Below are 23283 nucleotides of genomic sequence, written 5' to 3'. Positions count from 1 at the left end.
TTATTCAACTTTTGGTCCCACAAATATTGTTGGCTGAATCTCTCACCATGCCTTGGGGGTCGTGGGGCTTGTAGTTTGGAGAGCCAGGGTTGGAATACTCTCTTGTCGTCCGGCAACATTGAAGAGGGGGTTTTTAATCAGAGGTTGGGACGGCCACCTGCCAGGAAGCACCGTATTTTTCGCTCTATAAGACGCACCAGACCACAAGACGCACCCAGTTTTTGGAGGAGGAAAACAAGAAAAAAAATATTCTGAATCTCAGAAGCCAGAACAGCAAGAGGGATCGCTGCGCGGGGAAAGCCGCAATCCCTCTTGCTGTTCTGGCTTCTGGGATAGCTGCGCAGCCTCCACTCGCTCCATAAGACGCACACACATTTCCCCTTACTTTTTAGGAGGGGAAAAGGGAGTCTTATAGAGCAAAAAATACGGTATTTCGCTGTGATTCCCAATTTTCAGGGGGTTGGGACTGGCTTCTGTTGATTCTAAGAGGGGCGGGACGTACCCCAGCCAAGCTGCATTTAAAAAAAGCAGAAAACCAAAGCAAAACTTCAAGAGTTTGCTCCCTGGCCCAGATTATTGCCACTTCCTCTTCTCATGTGGACTAGAAACCTGTCCTTCGAAAGCTTTAACATTCACCCTAAGCAAGCGCAGGAAAGGGATGTTAACAAGACTCTTTTCTGACAGTCTCCCTCTGCAGGTGGCGGCCTCTCCTCCTTCCTTGGAGGCTTTTGGGGAAGTTGAGATTCCTGAGATGCCGGGGTTGGGCTGGATGACCTTTGGGGTGTCCCTGCCTGCTCTACAATTCCAAATTCTCCCTCCGCACCCGACCACAAACACAAATTCGGGGGAGGGGGGGAGGAAAAACCAGCCAAGCAACTTCATGTGTTTAGATTGTGAATCGATAACCTTGAGGGCTAGCGACTTGACCTTTCTTCTCTCTCGCAGGCACTTTGCACCCGAATTGCCAGGACAGCAGCGGGCGGCCCCGGCGGGACATCGGCACCATCTTGCAGATCCTCAACGACCTGTTGAGCGCCACGCGGCACTACCAGGGCATGCCCCAGTCCCTGACGCAGCTGCGGTGCCAGACGCAGTGCTCGCTTTCCTCGACTTCTTCGTCGCCGCCCCAATCCCCGGATCTCGCCAGCAACACTACCTCAGAGAAAATCGCAGCAGCTGCTAGCCACTCCTTACACTTGGGGGCTCCCTGCGCCAGTCAAGTGGCAGCGTCTAAGCCTTCCGGTGAGTCGGGGGGTCTTCCTACGTCTGAAAAAGAGTCCAGAATGTGGCTCGGGTCATGAGGTCTAGTAACTTGCTTTGCTGTTGGTCTGTAAGGAAGCTGCCGTTTTCTGCATGCAAAAGCCCGAGTTCGAAAGCCGACCTCTCTGGGTAGTAGGGCTCTGTCTGAAACCCCTGCCGGCCAGCGCTGTGCTAAATCGAGCGATGCGCAGAATAAGCCCCAAGTCCCAAATTTGGAACAGTGAGGGCTAGCATCTTGACTTTCGTGACTCCGCAAGGGGCGGCGTTGTACGTGGATATACTTAGGCAGTGCCGTAGCCCCAGGGAGCTTTCCTCACACAAGGTCCTGGGTTCAGTTCTCCCCTGGAGCGCTTCTGCCGATCAGAGCAGGTGGTATTGAATCAGATGGGCGCGATATCGGACGCGTTCCTTTTTGCTCCTTTTTAAAAGGGGACGCGGGTGGCGCTGTGGGTTAAACCACAGAGCCTAGGACTTGCCGATCAGAAGGTCGGCGGTTCGAATCCCCGCAATGACGGGGTGAGCTCCCGTTACTCGGTCCCTGCTCCTGCCCACCTAGCAGTTCCAAAGCACGTCAAAGTGCAAGTAGATAAATAGATACCGCTCCGGCGGGAAAGTAAACGGTGTTTCCGTGCGCTGCTCTGGTTCGCCAGAAGCGGCTCAGTCCTGCTGGCCACATGACCCGGAAGCTGTATGCCGGCTCCCTCGGCCAAGAAAGCGAGATGAGCGCCGCAACTCCAGAGTCGGCCATGACTGGACCTAATGGTCAGGGGTCCCTTTACCTTTTACCCTTCTTTAAAAAGGGAGATGCAGCGTTGAAGGCCCTCTTAACGTCTGCGTGGAATCAGGTACAGCAAAAGGAAAGGACTTGATATTTTATTTTATTTTATTTACTCCCCCCCCCAAGTGATAAGTTATCCCAGCTGAGCACGACGGGATGTTTTGTGTTACATGCAGAAATTCTCCCTGCAGAGTAAGTCTGGATGTCGGGGGGAGAGAGAGAGCAAGGAAGAAAAAGATGTCTCTTGGTTTTCTGTTTGGCTCGGATATTCTCGGTCAGGGTGACCCTGTTTTCTGCCAAGGATGAAGCAATCAGCTTCTGTCTGGAGGCTAATAGGTGGCATTAATCCCTTTTGCAAACCCTTCCAGTTTTAGCCTCTTCTGTTCAGTTTCCGTGGGTGCAGTTTGCATACTCTCTTGCCTAAACCCCCCCAAAAAACGGCTTTTTCTCCTGCGTGCTTTTAATGGGCCACTTTGCATTCACGACCCGTTCTTCCCGGTTTGGATCTGCCAAATCGGGGGGTTCCCTTTCCTCTGGCAAAAGCGAGAATCTCCATTTGTGCGTCTGTTCAGTTATGTGTGCCCTCTTTACTCCCAAGGTCTCTGCCCCCAGGCGCTTACAGATTAAAGCTGATTTAGACCACTCCAGAGGTTTTGAGCAGCCTGACCGCTTTCCCCCTTCCTCCATTCGCTGATGGGAACTGTAGTTTGAAGCGTTCAGAGGGCGCAGGGCTATGGAATTATGGGGGAAAGTACGTAAATGACTTTTGAGCAATCCTACCCTACTTATCTAACATGGGTGGCACTGTGGGTTAAACCACAGAGCCTAGGACTTGCTGATCAGAAGGTTGGCGGTTCGAATCCCCACGATGGGGTGAGCTCCCGTTGCTCGGTCCCTGCTCCTGCCAACCTAGCAGTTCGAAAGCACGTCAGAGTGCAAGTAGATAAGTAGGTACCGCTCCGGCGGGAAGGTCAACGGCGTTTCCGTGCCCTGCTCTGGTTCGCCAGAAGCGGCTTAGTCCTGCTGGCCACATGACCCAGAAGCTGTACACCGGCTCCCTCGGCCAGTAAAGCGAGATGAGCGCCGCAACCCCAGAGTCGGCCACGACTGCCCTTTTTATCCTACTTATCTAAGTCCCATTGGACTGAAGGAGTTATTTTGCAGACGAGAAACACATAGGGAATGCCCTGTGAGCTCATAGTTTCATTTGGGGGAATCGTAGGATTGTAGAGTTGGAAAGGGACCCCCAAAGTCATCTAGTCCAACCCCCTAAAATGCAGGGACCTGTGTTGCCCGACGTGGGTTTAAAAATCCCATGCCATCCCAAATCCAGTTTAAGGATTAAACTTGACCAAATGTTGCATGAGGACCCCGTAGAACAGGCACCCCCAAACTCTGCCCTCCAGATGTTTTGGGACTACAACACCCATCATCCATGGCTAACAGGTCAGGGATGATGGGAATTGTAGTCCCAAAACATCTGAAGGGCCGAGTTTGGGGGTGCCGGCAGTAGAAGAACATCTGGATTTGTTCTTCCAGAGGTGCTGGGATCCCACAACAAAAGTGGCGTTTACACCGTCCTTCCCTGCCACTCATTCAATCCCGCACAACAACCCAGTCCTGTGAGCTTCATGGGCAAATAGGGCGCGATTCGAACCCCAGTCTCCGCCAGCTTCTAGTCCAACATTTTAGCTGCTGGACCGCCATTGCAGTGATGAACTGTGAAACTCCCTGCTGCAGGAAAGCCATTGAAATTCACATCCTGGTCCTTCCGCTGGGTCTACTCTTGAGTAAAACCCATTTGGCCACCCTCCTTTTGTGTACTGTCAATTTTATCCTCAGTTGGTAGAGCACGAGGCGCTCTTCATATCAGGCTTGCGGGTTCGAATTCTGCCTTGGGCGAACGTTTCCCACATCGCAAGCGGGTTGGGCTGGATGACCTTCAGGGTTCCCATGCGCAATGGCACCTTTCCTCTTATCCGTGTTGTTTTGCAAGCCCCGTGGGGCCGAGTTAGTAGATTAACGAAGTGGGGGGGGCGATAGCTCCCTCTATCATTTTTTCTTTCTCTTTTTCTCTCTCTTCCTGCTTTCACGCCTCTTCCTCTCCCAAACCCCGTAGGCTGTGTGTGGCAAAGGCCCCCGTCCCAAAAATAGCAAGGCGAGTTGGCGGGGGTGCAGAAGAAAAACCGACACGGTTCCTGCTTTTCTTTCTCCTCCTCGGCGGCCCACTCCCCCCCTCCTCGCCGCCACCCTCTCTCTGTGGCACAAATGGAAAATTGGAGGCTCCTCTCTCGTCTTCTGCGGGAAAGAGGTTGACAGTTTTCTGTCTGACAGCCAAGTTCTGGCAAAGCGGCGTTCCAGGCTGGGAGGACAAGCTGCCTCCCCCCCCCCGAAAAAAATCTGGCCATAACCTCCGAATTCCCTTCCCTGCCTCTCTCTGTGTCTCCACCACATTTGGGTTATTTAAACAAAAAAACCCTATCGGGTTTGTAATTTTCCTTGCTGCGAGAATTGCGGGTGGGAGAAGAGTGTGGGGTTTTTTCCTCCCCCTCTCTCTCTTTCACCTGCCCTGCTCCCCTCCTGGACTTTTGGACCAGGCTGTGCAGGATTTGAACCCGCTTCCACTTGGGTTGATCTTCACCCAGCCAGGCTACAAAACAGCAACAGCAAACTGCGCTGTGTTGCTGTGCAGGAACGAAAGGGAACGCAGGCCGTGCTGGATTTGAACTCGCTTCCTCTTGGGTTGAACTTCACGCAGCCAGGCTACAAAACAACAACAACAACAACAACAACAACAACAACAACAACAACAACAAACTGTGTTGTTGTGCAGGAACGAAAGGGATCACAGATAAGCCTCAGCCGTAAGCAGTAGCTGGGAGGCTGTTCTTGCTGCCCTCGAGTCAAGTCCGTAGTCCTCATTGAGGCCGGAGATGGCTCCAGGCTTAGAGACTCTGTACAAAAACACAAATTTGATGGGACCTGGGAACACCTCGCAAGAATCACTTTTTCGCTAGGGGACCTCGGACAGCCACTTCAGCTCCTCTTCCTTCCCCTCTTCGCACGCTGCCCTATATCCGTCGCACGACACCCGCCAGAGTGGGCGCCCCCCAATCTGCCCCCCCTGCAAAAAGACTGGCACCTTGCGACGTGTCTGTAGTTTTTTACGCTTGTGCATGAATCGTGAGTTCTGTGCATCTTTCGGATTCCTCCCTCCAGACCTGTTCCTTGCTTGCTTGCTGGCCGGCCCCGATCCGCTGCCTATCTCCAGAGTAATTTTCTCGTCCTCTCCCCGAAACTGGCCACTTTCCTTTCTGTTTTTTGGGGGGCGGGGGGGAGTTGGGTGGAAACTGTTTTTTTGGGGGGGTGGCGTGGCTGTCAGAACGTGCCGAAGTGTGTCAAGCGTGGCTTTGCACCCAATTTCTGTGCGCGCACCTGCAGGTTGGCGGTTGCATTCGTCAAGGGGGCGAGGGAGGGAGCAAGCCCCCTCCCCCCGTTTCCTAGATTCTCTTTTATTTTTTTTCTCCTCGCTGCTCAAAAACAGGTCTCCTTCCTTTCTTGCCCCCGTTTCTGAACCATAATTTTTTTTTGACGGCTGGTGTGTTACGTCTTGGTGGGGATGGGTTGTGGGGGCAGGCCGCCAGTTGCCGACCAAAAATGCGGAAGGAAGTGGGGCAAAAAAAGAGCAGCCGTGCAGGGGGGGTTGGGGGGGACGTACCGTTTAAATGGGAAACCTTGGCTAGTTTACAGATGGCTTTTGTCCCGGAGAGATCACCCTGATGAAAACATTTTTGCATGTTCTCTAGTAAGGTAAAGGTAAAGGGACCCCTGACCATTAGGTCCAGTCGTGGCCGACTCTGGGGTTGCGGCGCTCATCTCGCTTTATTGGCCAAGGGAGCCGGCGTACAGCTTCCGGGTCATGTGACCAGCAGGACTAAGCCACTTCTGGCGAACCAGAGCAGCGCACGGAAACGCCGTTTACCTTCCCGCCAGAGCGGTACCTATTGATCTACTTGCACTTTGATGTGCTTTCGAACTGCTAGGTGGGCAGGAGCAGGGACCAAGCAACAGGAGCTCACCCCGTGGCAGGGATTCGAACCGCTGACCTTCTGATCGGAAAGTCCTAGGCTCTGTGGTTTAACCCACAGCACCACCCGCGTGCCTTGGCAGGTTGATATGCAACAGGTTGATATGCAACAGATAAAAACGACGAATAGCGATCGTCCCTTGATTTAATTCTAATTTAAAAAACAAAAATTGCAGGGAGAGTTGAGGCCGACTTGAAACCCCATGGATTGCTGAATGTTGTTGTTTAGTCGTTTAGTCGTGTCCGCCTCTTCGTGACCCCCGTGGACCAGAGCACACCAGGCCCTCCTGTCTTCCACTGCCTCCCGCAGTTTGGTCAAACTCATGCTGGTCTCTTCAAGAACACTGTCCCACCATCTCGGCCTCCGTCCTCCCCTTCTCCTTGTGCCCTCCATCTTTCCCAACATCAGGGTCTTTTCCAGGGAGTCTTCTCTTCTCATGAGGTGGCCAAAGTACTGGAGCCTCAGCTTCAGGATCTGTCCTTCCAGTGAGCACTCAGGGCTGATTTCCTTCCGAATGGAGAGGTTTGGTCTTCTTGCAGTCCATGGGACTCTCAAGAGTCTCCTCCAGGGATTGTTGAATAGACCTCCCCAATTATGAAACTCTCTTGCTGGGGGGGGGGGCGGGCATGTCTTGTCGTCCTCATCCTGTCCACAGAGTCAGTCTCTCTCCCTCTCTCTCATCTGGAGGCGTTAGTGCAATCGTGGTCTCCTCGGATGGATTCCTCTAGAATAAATACCGCCCCCAGATTATGTTCTGCCTGTCACCAGCGCGGCGCATAACTTCCGCCTCCTGCTTCCCTTTCGCTCTCATTAGTGCGCATCGCTCAATCTTTTCTTCTCCTTTGGTCTCTTCCCCCACGTAATTTGACGCGGGGGGGAACTGAGGCACCGGGGTGGAATCGGCGGCTCGGCTACCCATCGGCTTTTGCCTTCCTGGTTCTGCAATGAGGAAGGTGCTTTGATTCCTTTAAGGGGGGGACAGAGAGAATGAATGGCGGACCCTCCTGGCAAAGTCGCTCGTGGGCAGTGGGCGGGATTCGAACCCTGAACTCTCCCAGCTCCTAATCCGGGACTCTTAGCCAGTGGGGTGGATAGCTCAGCGGGTTTGAGTGCGTGCTGAAAACAAGACGGTTGCAGGTTCGATATGCGCTGAATATTCCTGCATTGGAGGGGTTTGGACTAATAATAATAATAATAATAATAATAATAATAATAGCTGACTCTTGGGGGCCCCTCTACAGTGCTTTTTTTCTTTAAAAAAAATACATTCTCTCATTTCGACTCAAGAAAATCACCATTTTGCAGAAAGCAAATACAGCAAATGGACAAAACTACAAAAGATTCACAAAACGTTTCGGGGTATGCGTACCCCTGCGTGTGTGTGTCCCCCCCCCAGAAAAAAATCACTGCCCGCCCCCCCTGCAAGGTAGGACATGAGGATTTTAAAAGGCTGCAAACAGCCTGGGGAGGCGACCATTTGCACGCACGGAAGAAAAGGAAAACCTTTGCGTTCTTCAGAGGAAAAGTGAGATATAAATGTATATAATGTTGTCGCAAGGCTCCCTGTTTCGTTTCACTTCCACCCCCCCCAACCTCGCCGTTTTCTGGCACCTCCATCTCTCCCCACCCCACCCCCCGGCTCTTGCAAAAAAAAAAACACCACTCAATTGTTCTCCCGCCCACAGGCTGCTATTGCAAAGCCGCGGAAAAGGGGGGGTTTAGATAGAGAAAAAGGCACCAATGTTGACGGCAACGAGTGGGAGGCACGGAGTCAGGGGTGACTTCTTGTTCTCTCCTCTGAGACGGGAAGTGTTCGAAACCCTCCGGGGGGGCGGGCGGTTGGGGGGGGGAGGCGAGAGAGCTAGAATGAGAAGAAAGAAAGAGAAAATACATTTTTTTTTTAAAAAAGAAGAAGTGTGCAAGAGAGCCATTGTTTTTTTGATGCTCCATGGGCTTCCTGTCTCCGTTGCCATGGAAACGGGGTCCTGGTTCTCCACAGATGCTTTTCCCCCATGCTGAGGTGATGGAAAGTCCTCCATTTCGAGGCTGGCGCACACCCTGCGTTTTTGCTCTCCCCACACGCACACACCACCCCCTAGGGCATTGGTGTGTTGAATGCCCTGGTTTTATTTTTATTGCCTCCCATCTCGGTGGGAAAGGAGAGGGGTTCTTGACAGAGCTGCAAGCTATTTTGCTTTATTTATTAAATTTGGAGGTTGCCCTCCCATCAAAGTATCCCGGGGTGGTGTGCTGTATAAAAAACATAGGTAAATGTAAAAGGACCCCTGACCATTAGGTCCAGTCGTGGCTGACTCTGGGGTTGCGGCGCTCATCTCACTTTACTGGCTGAGGGAGCCGACGTACAGCTTCCGGGTCATGTGGCCAGCAGGACTAAGCCGCTTCTGGAGAACCAGAGCAGCACAAGGAAACGCCGTTTACCTTCCCGCCGGAGCAGTACCTATTTATCTACTTGTACTTCATGCTTTCGAACTGCTAGGTTGGCAGGAGCAGGGACTGAGCAACGGGAGCTCACCCCGTCGCGGGGATTCGAACCGCCAACCTTCTGATCGGCAAGTCCTAGGCTCTGTGGTTTAACCCGCAGCACCACCTGAGTCCCTAATAATAATAATAATAATAATAATAGTTTATTATTTATACCCCGCCCATCTGGCTGAGTTTCCCCAGCCACTCTGGGCGGCTTCCAGTTGAGTGTTAAAAACAGTACAGCATTAAATATTAAAAATTTCCTAAACAGGGCTGCCTTCAGATGTCTTCTAAAAGTCAGATAGTTGTTTATTTCCTTGACATCTGATGGGAGCATGTTCCACTGGGCGGGCACCACCACCGAGAAGGCCCTCTGCCTGGTTCCCTGTAGCTTCACTTCTCGCAGGGAGGGAACCACCAGAAGGCCCTCGGTGCTGGACCTCAGTGTCCAGGTAGAACGATGGGGGTGGAGACGCTCCTTCAGATATACTGGACCTCAGGCTGTTTAGGGCTTTCAAGGTCAGCACTGACACTTTGAATTGTGCTTGGAAACGTCCTGGGAGCCAATGCAGATCTCTCAGAACCGGTGTTATGTGGTCTCGGCGGCCACTCCCACTCCCCAGTCTAGCTGCCGCATTCTGGATTAGTTGCAGTTTCCGGGTCACCTTCAAAGACAGCCCCACGTAGAGCGCATGGCAGTAGTCCAAGCAGTAGACAACCAGAGCATGCACCACTCTGGTCAGCCAGTCTGCAGGCAGGGAGGGTCTCATCCTGCGTACCAGATGGAGCTGCCCTGGACACAGAATTGACCTGCGCCTCCATGGACAGCTGTGAGTCCAAAATGACTCCCAGGCTGCACACCTGGTCCTTTGGGGGCACAGCCACCCCATTCAGGACCCTGTCCCCCCAAAAACAGTGCTTCTATCTCTGGGGTCTCCTGATCACTTAGACCAGCAGGATTCTGGGACCGCAGATAAAAGAAGCTGGTAGACGGGGAAATAGCATTGTTGGTTTTTTTGCATGGATTTCTCCAAATTCCCCCCATTTTATTTTGGCAAGCCCCCGTTTTCCGACGCCTCGTTTAACGTCTCTGTGTTTTTTCCTTCGCAGGCGACCGGTTGCGGCAGACGGAGAACCGCGCCACCCGCTGCAAAGTGGAACGCCTGCAGCTTCTGATGCAGCAAAAGCGGCTGCGCCGGAAAGCGCGACGCGACGCCCGCGCCCCATACCACTGGCTCCCCAACCGCAAGTCCAGCCGCACGAACAGCAACAGTAGCATGTCGAGCGAAGGGAGCCTGGACCTAGACTTCGAAGACTCTGTGTGGAAACCGGAAGTCAAAGCGGACATGAAATCCGAATTTGTTGTAGCATAAAAGGAAAAACAAAAAACCAAGACCGCAGGGAGGGGAGGACAAAGAGACCGAAGTTTTTTTTGGGGGGGGGAGGGGGCGTCGAACGGGAAACCCAGGGGTGGGGAGAAAAGACCATTTAGTAATAATTAATAATACGTTTTTGGGTCCGTGCGAGCAAAGTCCTTGGGTGCTTTGATCCTTTTAGAAAAAAAGATACACACACACACGAAAAACAAAAACGCTTATTGGATTGCGGCGGACGGACCAGCCCTACGGAAATCTCCTTGGGCAGATTGGAACAGTATTTTCTATTCTTTTTGAAACTCTTGTTTTTTTCGTTTTGAGGACTGAAGCGGCTTGGGACGGAGCGAGAAAGAGACTTTCCTTCCCAGGAACTGGACTTGAAAGGAACTTTTTTATTTTTAAAAAAATTCGGTTTTCTCTCTCTCTCTCGGGTGTGTATGTGTGTGTGTTTTTCACCCCCTCGTTTTCATTTCGCGGTTCTTTTTTTAAAAAAAAACGATGAGGATCCTTCGAACAGCTAGCTGCCTTAGACCGACAAGTGGAAGGGAAGACTGACCCAGACCAGGGAGGAGGAAAAAAGCAAAACAGTGAAGGGAGCTGGACTTTGAGATGTGCGGAGGACTTTACAAACCTCTTGGTTTTCCTGGTTTCATTAATTTCGGGGAAAGATGCGGGGGGGGGAGGACGAACGCTTGTTTTGGGGGGTGTCGAATGCTGCTCGCTTGCCTATGAAATTGGTTGTACCTCCCGAAAAATTGGAGACTGTTTCGTTCCTTAAAAAAACAAATACTGAAAGCTTGCCCTTTTTTATTTTAAAAGTTTATCTCTCTTCTGAATGGGATTGGGTGGTTTCTGTGCTAACGGAAAGAGCTGTGCATTTGTCAGGAGGAGGGGAGGGCCCAGATTCTGGAATTTTTTTTGGGGGGGGGGTTGGTTATTATTATTTTTTTAAGAGGATGTGTGCATGTATGTGTGTCTATCCCTTGTCTCTCTTCCTCTCCCCCCTGTCCCACATCCTTAAGTAATATAGCATTTCGGCGACCCCCTCCCTCCCCAGTCCTGTCAAATCAAAGCGCTTGTCCTCCCCCCACCATCCAGTCTGCATTTCCAGTAACCTTCCATGCACTTTAGAGGTGTGAATTGTGAAGTGGTAGAAGCCTGGTGTTGGTTTTTTTCATATTTTTTTTTACAAACACGAGCAGGGCAGGGAGAACGCCCATCTTGACCTCATCCTGCCTTCCTTTTCCCCTCTTGAGAGTTTCCTGTTTTGTTTTGTTTTTTGCATCGCATCGCTTTTCTTTGCTGCATTTTTTTTTAAATCGCGTGCATTAAAAATTGGAGGCCGCTGGGCGTTTTTTCTCCATTCCTTTATCGATGGGAGATAAGTGTGAGTTTTTGCAAGGCGAGACATGTCTCCCTAGACCAACCCTCTGGGGGGTCAGAGGAACCTCAAAACCATTGCTCAGTGTCGCCCAAAGCCCCCTCCTCACCAGTTTACACTCAAAACACTCCGCCACCATCCTCTATAGCTCCTCCTCGTGGTACAGTCATCTCCCTGTGACTCCATCGCTCCGGGCTGCTGACCCAATTCCTTCCCCATTTGAGGATGTGCCCGGGATATTAGCTTGGCCCGGAACAATAACCCAGAATATCCGCATTCCACCACGCGTCGGAAGCGCCCCCTCCCTCCGCAGATAGAACCGCAATTCCGCACGCATCCGAGCGGGAATCAGAAAAACATAACCTCCCCGTTGTAGAGACCAATATTATTATTATTTTTTCAGGATCTCCTCCCCCTAAAATCAGATTCTTCTCTGTGTGTGTGTTTGTGTGTGCGTGCGTGCGCGCTTTTGGAAATAAAGATTTAGTGACATAAAATAGTATCTAGTGATGCTTATTTAGATACTTGGGGGTTTTTTTAAAGAAAAAGAAAAATATTATTTATAGACTTAACAATGATCTGAGCCAGTAATTTTTCATAGGCTGTAGTGTGTTTTTTTGTGTCCCCCCCCTCCTTTTTTTGTGCAAATCTAGCAACCACAGTGTGTTTGTGTGTGTGTGTGAGAGAGAGAGAGATAATGTCAGCAATAGGAGCTTAACATAAATTGGGGTGGAGGGTGGGAATACACCTAGGATAACTTCGGATTTAGGCCTTAAAAGTTTCCAGCAATGTGGATGTAAAATAAAGGCTTGCATCTGCAAACCCTGATCTGTGTTCTGCCCCATACGTCTGAGTACGGCCTATTGCGATTCACGGAAACGACTGCTCCAATAATTTCAGGGGGTCTGTAGACTTTGCAGGGGTTTGCCTCCGTTTTACAGAACGGGACATCCAAACCAGTTGAAAGCTGGTCGTGCCTTGCAAAGTTTTCTGGTGAATTTTGTACTGAAGGGGCACAGCTGGGAGATGATATTTTACCCTCTTGCAAAGGGTTGGACTCTGATAGCAATGGGGCAGTTACGGACGGACTTTCCTCCATTGGAGACTCCTCCTTTTATTTCACCTTTCTTTTCTAAGTGTGTATGTCTCTGTGTGTCAGACGAAACCATTCCCACGCCCTTGAATCGAGACCTGTGTATGTGTGTGTGTTCACACAGTTACGTCTGGTAAGGAGACACTTGGAGGTTTTTGCCGAAGCAGCCGAATTAGGTTTGAATCCAGGGACATTCTAACACTACCATGCTTGCCCCAATGTACATTATAAAAATAATAATAATAATAACCGGAGGTGGGGGGGGATAAAAAGCAGACTGAACTTTAGAAGCAAGTGCCTCATTCTGGAATTGTTTGCACATAAGTTTGGCCATTTTGGGTTTTTCTTTGCCTTACGCTGAATCCGTGATCCTCCGCTCAAGCCATCAAATTGGCGCCCTATTTAAAAAGGGGTCGTCTTAGCCCTTAGCACTGCTTTTGAAAATCCAGAGAGACATTGGGGGGGGGATCGTAGAGTTGGAAAGGTACCCTAAAGATTATGTCGCCCAAACCCCCTGCATGGCAAGAATATACAGCTGTCCTATGCGGGGATTCAAACCTGCAACATTGGCATCTTCAGCACCAGGCTCTAGCTAGCTGATGCGTGTGGCGCTGTGGTCTGAACCACTGAGCCTCTTGGGCTTGCCAATCGGAAGGTCGTCGGTTCGAATCCCTGCGACAGGGTGAGCTCCCAGCTCCTGCCAACCTAGCAGTTTGAAAGCACGCCACCGCAAGTAGATAAATAGGTACCACTGCAGCGGGAAGGTAAACGGCATTTCTGTGCGCTCTGGTTTCCGTCACGGTGTCCCATTGCGCCAGAAGCAGTTTAGTCCTGCTGGCCACATGACCCGGAAAGCTGTCTGCGGACAAACGCCGGATCCCTCGGCCTGAAAGCGAGATGAGCGCCGCAACCCCATAGTCGCCTTTGACTGGACTTAACCATCCAGGGGTCCTTTACCTAACCAGCTGAGCTATATCCATGCTGCGATGTGGGCAAGGATCTCTCTGACCCCAGAGGACTTCCTGAATTTCCTTTCTGTGTTGGTTGCCAGTGCGTTAAATTCATACGTTTTTAATTTTCCCAGCCTCTGAAACCGAACCCCAAAATGCTGATAAACTGGGATTTTTTGCACTGGTTCGAACCGGGAGCCGTTAGATGCCAACACACTCTGGGGAGAAAAAAACCCCAGACTATTTGTATGGCTGTGACCTCTGTCAATGGGCCTTCTCTCCCCCCCACCCCCAATAAATCTGCATGGGTCATTTTTCAGTCTAGCGTCTCTTAAAAAAGGAGAGCTGTGTATCTTCCCCTCCGCCTGCAAATGAAAGAAATCCGAAAACCGCTTCCTCCAGATATTTTTTCCCAGCCAGCCTAGGCTGATCCTAAAGAGTTAGCCCCAAAATACCTCTACAAAAGGCAATTTTGGCAACGCAACTTGAGTTCATCGCCTTCCCCTTGACCCTGCCCAAATCATTTGTAGCGAGCTAGGACACCACCTCAAAAAAAATATAACTTTTACGTCTCTAAAAAGGTGCGCAGCTGCCCCCGAACCCACCGCCATAGCCCTCTAGCCTTTTCGTGCACCATCCGGGTTGTAGAGCCCCCCCATTGGCTGGAGGGAAAGGAAGCTGCTCCCCCTCTGGCGAAATAATGTCGTTACACTTCCTGTTTCCTTCCCCTAGATGTGAAGTTCCTTTCGTATGTGACGCTGTAGCGGGTTTTTAATTTCTTTTTTTTTTAAGAAAGAAAATGTGTTGGTTTTTTTAATTATATATTTAAATGTTACTACTTTTTTGTATGGTGTGTGTGAGTGTAATCTTATCGATTCCTCCCCCCCATTGTGCATTTCCCCAGCCCCCCCTCCCTTGCGTGTGTCTGTTTTTTGGTTCAGGTTTTTTTTAAAAAAAAAATACAAAATAAAGTCTATATAATAAAACAACAAAATAAGAGCCAAAAGCATTACAACATAACTCTCTTCTGTGTGCTTGAGTGTGTGTGTGTTGGAAGAATGTGGGAGGGGGGGAATACGTAGACCTGTTTTATCACCTCATTTAAGTTACCTGTATTAAAAAAAAAGAAACTTTTAAAAATGGTTTAAAAATAATAAACACAAAATAAAGATTGCTTGAGCCACACTTTTTAGCCTAAATCACCTTATTTCATGTTTAAAAACGAGATGCAAGTTTGCAGGTCGCGGGGGCTGGGATAAGGTAAAGGTAAAGGGACCCCTGACCATTAGGTCCACTCGTGGCCGACTCTGGGGTTGCGGCGCTCATCTTGCTCTATAGGCCGAGGGAGCCGGCGTACAGCTTCCGGGTCATGTGGCCAGCAGGACTAAGCCGCTTCTGGCGAACCAGAGCAGCGCACGGAAACACCGTTTACCTTCCCGCCGGAGCGGGACCTATTTATCTACTTGCACTTTGACGTGCTTTTGAACTGCTAGGTTGGCAGGAGCAGGGACCGAGCAACGGGAGCTCACCCCGTCATTGCGGGGATTCAAACCGCCGACCTTCAGATTGGCAAGTCCTAGGCTCTGTGGTTTAACCCACAGCGCCGGTCACGGGGGCTGGGATAGAACAAGCCAAATTCACCCAAGATTTGGGGAGGATTGCAAAATTTGCAGTTTTTTGCATCTGCCTTGAGTGCTTAAGGATGCGATCTTATATACATGTAACCCCCTTTGACCTCACTGAGGCTATGTACATATTCGTGGCTTAAAATGCAAGGAAATCATTCCTCACTCTCCCCTCCCCCCCCCCGCCCGCCGCAAGTTGAATTTTCATATTTTATGGATGAGAGGGGTGGGTTGGGGGTGTCTGAGCATTACCTGTTTGGTTTCCCTGTGCTAGCAAATCCTCTTAACCCCAATTCACCAAAGCGGTCAACTGAGCATGTGCAAGAACTATCCTGGGGGTACACACCTCAGCTCAACTGGAGAACGTTTTCAAATGGTTCTGTGCGTCGGGCATCAATCCAAGTAGACCTATTTGACAGCTGAAGTCCATGGGGCAGACCGCTGAGTAGATATAATAATGGTTATTTATTTTATTATTCGTTACATTTGTATGCTGACTTCCATCTAGCAGAAATCCAGGAGGTTTGCAACATGACAGTAGAAAAGACACAAAATGCATTGCAAAAATAACAACAAACCAATAATCCGCCATCCCCTCCAACAACACATTTAAGAGGGCTGGTTAAAGAGGAATATTTTTGCCTGGTGCCTAAAGGTGTATAATGAAAGTGCAAGGTGATTTTTCTTGGGGAGAGCATTTTACAGACAGGGAGCCACTGCAGAGAAGGCCCCGTTCTTGTGTTGCCGCCCTCCAGCCCTTTTTGTGGAGAAGGCACATAAAGAAGGGCCTCTGGTGTCGATTTCGGAGTCCAGGTTGGTTTAAATGGAGAGAGGTGGTCCTGAGCCATTGAAGGCTTTCAAGGTCCAAACCAGCACTTTGAATCGGGCCCCAGAAACTGCAGCCGGGCCAGGATGGGGGAATACGGTCAAACCTGAAGGAGCATCTCCACCCCCATTGTTCAGCCCGGACACTTGAGGTCCAGCTCCGAGGGCCTTCTGGCGGTTCCCTCCCTGCGATAAATGAGGTTACGGGGAACCAGGCAGAGGGCCTTCTCGGTGGTGGCGCCCTCCCATCAGATGTCAACTATCTGACATCTGAAGGCAGCCCTATTCGGGGAAGTTTTTAATGTTTGCTCTTTTGTCGTGTTTCCAATATTCTGTTGGGAGCCACCCAGAGTGGCTGGGGAAACCCAGCCAGATGGGTGGGATCTAAAAAATAAATACTAGTACTTCTTTGGCGATCCCTCGCAGCCGAGTAAGATTGTCTTCCATGAGCAGTGAGTCCGTAAGTGACTGGGGAGGCCAATTCTGGATCCCCATGTCCTTCCACAGTGGGGACATAGGTTTCCGGGGGGAGTTGATCCCGGTGAGGGTTTGCCAAGCATGCCTTCCTCTTAGCACGTTTCTCCCTTGCGTCCTGAGTTCGAGTGTCTTCAAAGCCCACAACACCTTTGGTCAAGGCTGTTCTCCAACTGGAGAACTCGCAGGCCAGTGTTTCCCAGTTGTCAGTGTTTATACTACATTTTTTAAGATTTGCCTTGAGAGAGTCTTTAAACCTCTTTTGTTGACCACCAGCATTACGCTTTCCATTTTTAAGTTCGGAATAGAGCAGTTGCTTTGGAAGACGATCATCAGGCATCCGCACAACATGGCCAGTCCAACGAAGCTGATGTTGAAGAATCATTGCTTAGACACTGGTGATCTTTGCTTATTATAATAAACCGTCTTGCCCCTATAAGCAACCCGGCTTCCAAATCCTGACCCAGCTGGAGTTTCCGAACCATCTTCTGAGGCAGCTCTATGAATAACAGGTTGCACCAATCTAACCTGGCCTTTTTTGGGGCCTCTGGACCTGCCGAAAATGTGAAACCTGCCAACTTTGCTGTTTCGCATGGGGCCCAAATGACTGTTTTCTTGAGATGTGTGGGCATTTCCAGTAAGGCGAAGGAGAACGTGAGCTGGGGGAGTTGCACACATTTCTCTGCAGTTTGGGGTTTTGCAACCCGTGCCTTAACGCATCTGCTCAATGAACACGTCAAACGGGAGCTGGGGAACGTCGGGGGCTTCTCCCAACCTCATCAGCACCCAGCCAGGTTGTAGAGTTGCAAGGGACCTTAAGGTCCTCTAGCCCAACCCCGAGTCTTTTGCACAACTTGGGTTTCGAACCCACAACCCTGAGATTAACGGTCTTATGCTCAGCCAACTGAGGTGTTTTGGGAGAACAATGAAGCTGTCTTATTGTGAGTGTGGGTGGCACTGTGGTCTAAACCACTAAGCCTCGCCGATCGGAAGGACGGCGGTTCGAATCCCTGCAACAGGGTGAGCTCCCGTTGCTCTGTCCCAGCTCCTGCCAACCTAGCAGTTCGAAAACACGCCGGCGCAAGTAGATAAATAGGTACCACTGCAGCGGGAAGGTAAATGGCGTTTCCGTGCACTCTGGTGTCCATCACGGTGTCCCATTGTGCCAGAAGCGGCTTAGTCCTGCTGGCCACATGACCCAGAAAGCTGTCTCCGGACAAACACCGGGTCCCTTGGCCTGAAAGTGAGGTGAGTGCCGCAACCCCATAGTCGCCTTTGACTGGACTTAACCATCCAGGGGTCCTTTAAAGGTAAAGGGACCCCTGACCATTAGGTCCAGTCGTGGCCGACTCTGGGGTTGCGGCGCTCATCTCGCTTTATTGGCCGAGGGAGCCGGCGTACAGCTTCTGGGTCATGTGGCCAGCAGGACTAAGCCGCTTCTGGCGAACCAGAGCAGCGCACGGAAACGCCGTTTACCTTCCCGCCGGAGCAGTACCTATTTATCTACTTGCACTTTGTTGTGCTTTCGAACTGCTAGGTGGGCAGGAGCAGGGACCGAGCAACGGGAGCTCACCCTGTCGCGGGGATTCGAACCCCCGACCTTCTGATCGGCAAGTCCTACGTAGCTCACCAGTGTCTACACTGACCATGCGGAAATCTTAAGAGTCTGGTGCACCAGGCAGAGGTCTAAATTAACAGGGCCCCCGGCAGCTGTTGCCCTGCTGGTGGGTTTTTCTGTTTGCTTGCTGAAAGAAAACAGGATGCTAAATGGGCCTTCAGCTGAGCTGAGACGGACGTCGGCAACAGACGCCTCGGCGCTTCAGCCACCGAAAGGTGCGGCGTCGAGTGCGAAAACCACACAGAGCCCCTCGCGCCCAAAGAAGGGAAATCCTGGCCTCTTGTTTCTCAGAAGCCAGGGCTGTGGCACCCACGCACCCATGCCGTGGCAACAGCCCACAGGCCTGTTTGCTCGGGGCCTCTGGTTATGAGGAGAGGCATTTTTCATGTCCGCCCACCTCGTGTCTTCCTCTTTCCCCTTTCCCGGCACGGGATATCCTCTCTGAGGCGTCGTGGCCTCAGCGTCCCTCCCAGACCTGCGGTTGAGGTGAGGGAGTGTCTGCACCCTGTACATGCTCAGGAGCACCCTTGTCCTTGAGCACCAAAGCTTTGTGGTTCCATGTTAGTTGGAGGATGGGTGGCGGCTAACATATTGAGGTTGAATCCTGACAAGACAGAAGTACTGTTCTTGGGGGACAGGGGGCGGGTGGGTGTAGGGGACTCCCTGGTCCTGAATGGGGTCACTGTGCCCCTGAAGGACCAGGTGCGCAGCCTGGGAGTCATTTTGGACTCACAGCTGTCCATGGAGGCGCAGGTCAGTTCTGTGCCCAGGGCAGCTCCATCTGGTACGCAGGATGAGACCCTCCCTGCCCGCAGACTGTCTCTCCAGAGTGGTGCATGCTCTGGTTATCTCCCGCTTGGACTACTGCAATGCGCTCTCCGTGGGGCTACCTTTGAAGGTGACCTGGAAACAGCAATTAATCCAGAATGCGGCAGCTAGACTGGGGACTGGGGACCACATAACACCGGTCCTGAAAGACCTACATTGGCTCCCAGTACGTTTCCGAGCACAATTCAAAGTGTTGGTGCTGGCCTTGAAAGCCCTAAATGGCCCAGTATACCTGAAGGAGCGTCTCCACCTCCATCATTCTGCCCGGACGCTGAGGTCCAGTGCCGAGGGCCTTCTGGCAGTTCCCTCACTGAGAGAAGCAACGCTACAGGGAACCAGGCACAGGGCCTTCTCGGTGGTGGCGCCCGCCCTGTGGAACGCCCTCCCACCAGATGTCAAAGAGAAAAATAACTACCAGACTTTTAGAAGACATCTGAAGGCAGCCCTGTTTAGGGAAGCTTTTAATGTTTAATAGGTTATTGTATTTTAGTGTTTTGTTGGAAGCCGCCCAGAGTGGCGGGGGGACCCAGCCAGACGGGCGGGGTATAAATAAATTATTATTATTATTATTATTATTATTATTGAATATTTAGCTAAATATTATAGTATAACATAAGTGGAAATACTTGCAAGTATTAAATTGGTTTAGGATTAAAGTATGTTGAATTGTATAATACCACGGGTTGAGGTTATGATGAAAAGAAAGGAAGTTAGTAATTTGAACTAGTTAATTATATTAGAAAGCGAATATCGGAAAATTGCTAAAATGAGATTTAATGAAAATCAGTTCGGAAGGATTTGAGCAAGTTGCTTAATAATGGGAATTAATCTGGATTTCGATTGGAAGAAATTTCATATGTTTGTTTTTCTTTTTATATGTTTTGTGTTGTATTTGTTATAAACTTGGAAAATTATTTTTTTAAAAATGTATGAATGTGGCAGCAAATCCCCCACAATGCCCCTAAGCGCCTCATCGGGGCATGCTGGGAAATCAAAATGGATGAGCCAGAGCAGCTTTCCATTTAACCCTGTCAGAGCCAGAGAGCAGCTGGCTGTTCAGGGGTGAGACGAGAGCGAGCAAAGCTACCTAACCTGTTTCCTTCCCTCCTGACTGCCAGGTGACCTTTTGGTGCTTGGTTTGACTCACACCTTTCTTGCAGGGCGGAAGTCGAAAACAATAATTCTCCCCAGCCGTCCCTGGCCAGTGTTTCCTTGACAGCCTGAATCACACCCAAAAATTATTCCATGCTTGTCGGATCATGGGGGGAAAAGGCATGTGCTTGGAAAATACCGTATTTTTCGCTCTATAAGACGCACCAGACCACAAGACGCACCTAGTTTTTGGAGGAGGAAAACAAGAAGAAAAATATTCTGAATCTCAGAAGCCAGAACAGCAAGAGGGATCGCTGCGCAGCGAAAGCAGCAATCCCTCTTGCTGTTCTGGCTTCTGGCATAGCTGCGCAGCCTGCATTCGCTCCATAAGACGCACACACATTTCCCCTTACTTTGTAGGAGGGAAAAAGGGAGTCTTACAGAGCAAAAAATACGGTATTTTCCCTGATTTACAGAAGCCGTCCCGGTTTCTGATTTGATTCTGCAATGTCCCATTTTTCCTTAGGACATCCCTGTTTTCTTTGGAGGGTATGGAGTTATCAGACCCCCCGAGACGTCTGAAGGCAACCCTGTATAGGGAAGGGTCTTTAAAAAAAATGTTTTATTGTGTTTTTATATATGTTGGAAGCTGCCCAGAGTGGCTGGAGCAAGCCAGTCAGATGGGTAGGGTTAAGGTAAAGGTAAAGGGACCCCTGACCATTAGGTCCAGTCGTAGCCGACTCTGGGGTTGTGGCGCTCATCTCGCTTTACTGGCCGAGGGAGCCGGCGTACAGCTTCCGGGTCATGTGACCAGCAGGACTGAGCCACTTCTGGCGAACCAGAGCAGCGCACGGAAACGCTGTTTACTTTCCCGTCAGAGCGGTACCTATTTATCTACTTGTGCTGGTGTGCTTTCGAACTGCTAGGTGGGCAGGAGCAGGGACCGAGCAATGGGAGCTCACCCTGTCTCGGGGATTCGAACTGCCGACCTACTGATCAGCAAGTCCTAGGCTCTGTGGTTTAACCCACAGCGCCACCCGCGTCCCTTGATGGGTAGGGTATAAATAGTAAAATTATCACTATGGAATGGGACATTGCTATTTTCATCAGATAAATGTTGGAGGGTACAGGCCACTAGTTCTCATGGAGGCAGTAATCTGTTGAAAGGAACATCCTGGCTGACTTTGTTTCACCTGGAGACTGAGAAGAGATAGGCTAGAAATGCCCCTCTTTTCGTCCGAAGGCTGTTGGCATTTTATGCTGCCAAGGCAATTGGGACTGCAAGGGAAGCCCCACAGAGAGCGCATTGCAGCAATCCAGCCTTGGAGTCACCAATGCGCACGAACTCCTATGGCCAGTTTGGTTTGGGTGCCTTCGGCTGGCTGCGACGGAACGTCCACCAACATCCTAACTGGCGCGGGCGAGCGAGGGAAGAAAGCTGTGAGAGAAGAGGGAGGTGGTTTGGGGCCGAATGGAAAAAAGCAGAAGTAGAATTCACGGGGGCGAATGTTACGGCAGGAAGTGGAGCTTGCAGGCCTTTCAAGACGAGAGAGAGCGGTTGCGATCTGGGGGCAGGCGAAAACTTAACACAGGGGCCCGAAGCCCGTAGGGGCTGTGGGTGTTTCTTGCTTTCTTCTTTGGCAATCCCTCGTAGCCGAGTAAGATTGTCTTCCATGAACACGGTCTTAACAGTGAGTCCGTAAGTGATTGTGGAGGCCAATTCTGGATCCCCACGTCCTTCCACAGTGGGGACATTGGTTTGCGGGCGGGAGTTGATCCTGGTGAGGGTTTGCCAAGCGTGCCTTCCTCTTGGCACGTTTCTCCCTTGTGTCCCGAGTTCGAGTGTCTTCAAAGCCCACGACACCTTTGGTAAAAGCTGTTCTCCAACTGGAGCGCTCGCAAGCCAGTGTTTCCCAGTTGTCGGTGTTTATACTATATTTTTAAAGATTTCCCTTGAGAGAGTCTTTAAACCTCTTTTCTTGACCACCAGCATTACGCTTTCCATTTTTAAGTTCGGAATAGAGCAGTTGCTTTGGAAGACGATAATCAGGCATCCACACAACATGACCAGTCCAACGAAGTTGACGTTGAAGAATCATCGCTTCAACACTGGTGATCTTTGCTTCTTCCAGTACATTGGCATTAGTTCACCTGCCTTCCCAAGCGATATGCAAAATATTTTGGAGACACCGTTGAAGGAATCTTCCGAGGAGTTAGAGATGGCATTTTTTAAGTGGTCCCTGTTTCACAAGCGTACAGTAAACTTGGTAGTGCAATAGCTTTGTAAACAAGTGTTTTGGTTTCCCAGCGAATGTCCCGGTCCTCAAACACTTTGCCCTTTGATCGGGAGAAATCTGTACTCGCAGAGCTCAGGCAATGCTGGATTGTGGTTGGCAGGTGATTTGAGAAAGGAGTTAGGGAAGGGACATGTTGTGTAAAAAGTGAGGGAGACGCCACTGGGACAGCTTGATGGGAGATGGGAAAACCTCGCACAGGGCAGCATGTAGCTGGACAGTGGAACTCCCTGCCACAGGACACCAACACGAGTGGCTTAGAAATAAGATTGTACAAATTCATTGCGGGAGGGAGGGCTGTCGATGGCTACCAGCCACACGGCCTCTGCTCCTTAGCTGTAAACCACAAGAGGGGAGAGATGCTCTTGTGGCTCAGGGAGAATTAGAGAATTGTGCCTCTAGTACTCATGGGCTAGGATACGCCGGTTGTCAGCTGCAACGGCAAGTTACTCCCTATCCCTCTCTTTCTATGTGTCTGTTTCCCTCTTTCAAAAAGCTACCCTGCAGCATCTGGCAGCAGGTAGCAGCAGAACCCCATACACTCTGTGGTTTACCAGTGAAGGCTTGGGCTGCAATTATCAGAAAGGCTCTGGGTTCAACCAGAAGCTGAACAGCTGGAGTGCTGCAATGGCAGAGACATCCCCTTGCCAACAAAGGTCCGTATAGTCAAAGCCATGGTTTTCCCAGTAGTGATGTATGGAAGTGAGAGCTGGACCACAAAGAAGGCTGATGGCCGAAGAGTGGATGCTTTTGAATTGTGGTGCTGGAGGAGACTCTTGAGAGTCCCATGGACTGCAAGAAGATCCAACCTCTCCATTCTGAAGGAAATCAGCCCTGAGTGCTCACTGGAAGGACAGATCCTGAAGCTGAGGCTCCCAGACTTTGGCCACCTCAGGAGAAGAGAAGACTCCCTGGAAAAGACCCTGATGTTGGGAAAGATGGAGGGCACAAGGAGAAGGGAACGACGGAGGACGAGATGGTGGGACAGTGTTCTCAAAGCTGCCAGCATGAGTTTGACCAAACTGGGGGAGGCAGTGGAAGACAGGAGTGCCTGGCGTGCTCTGGTCCAGGGGGTCACGAAGAGGCGGACACGACTAAACAACAACAACTTCTGATG

General features: G+C 50.7%; 1 protein-coding gene and 1 long non-coding RNA gene across 3 annotated transcripts in view; both read left to right on the top strand.

The window, feature by feature from the left end:
* The window catches only part of MIDN (midnolin), a 47260-nt gene extending 33562 nt beyond the window's left edge, over window positions 1-13698 (top strand). For both annotated transcript variants that reach the window (XM_083594693.1, XM_083594694.1), the window contains exons 7-8: window positions 946-1242; window positions 9721-13698. In XM_083594693.1, the coding sequence (XP_083450819.1) occupies window positions 946-1242; window positions 9721-9983 (560 nt within the window). In that variant the 3' untranslated portion in view covers window positions 9984-13698. The remainder of the gene's footprint in view (window positions 1-945; window positions 1243-9720) is intronic.
* The window catches only part of LOC310753645, a 120394-nt gene extending 97362 nt beyond the window's left edge, over window positions 1-23032 (top strand). The window contains exon 3 of the long non-coding RNA XR_014543418.1: window positions 22908-23032. This is a non-coding gene — a long non-coding RNA (uncharacterized lncRNA). The remainder of the gene's footprint in view (window positions 1-22907) is intronic.
* Window positions 23033-23283: the final 251 nt, after the last annotated feature.

Source organism: Podarcis filfolensis (genome assembly GCF_964270895.1).
Source record: "Podarcis filfolensis genome assembly, chromosome: 18".
Classification (NCBI taxonomy): Eukaryota; Metazoa; Chordata; class Lepidosauria; order Squamata; family Lacertidae; genus Podarcis; species Podarcis filfolensis.
The sequence above is the reverse complement of the archived record's forward strand: the minus strand, read 5'-3'. Positions and strand labels throughout refer to the sequence as shown.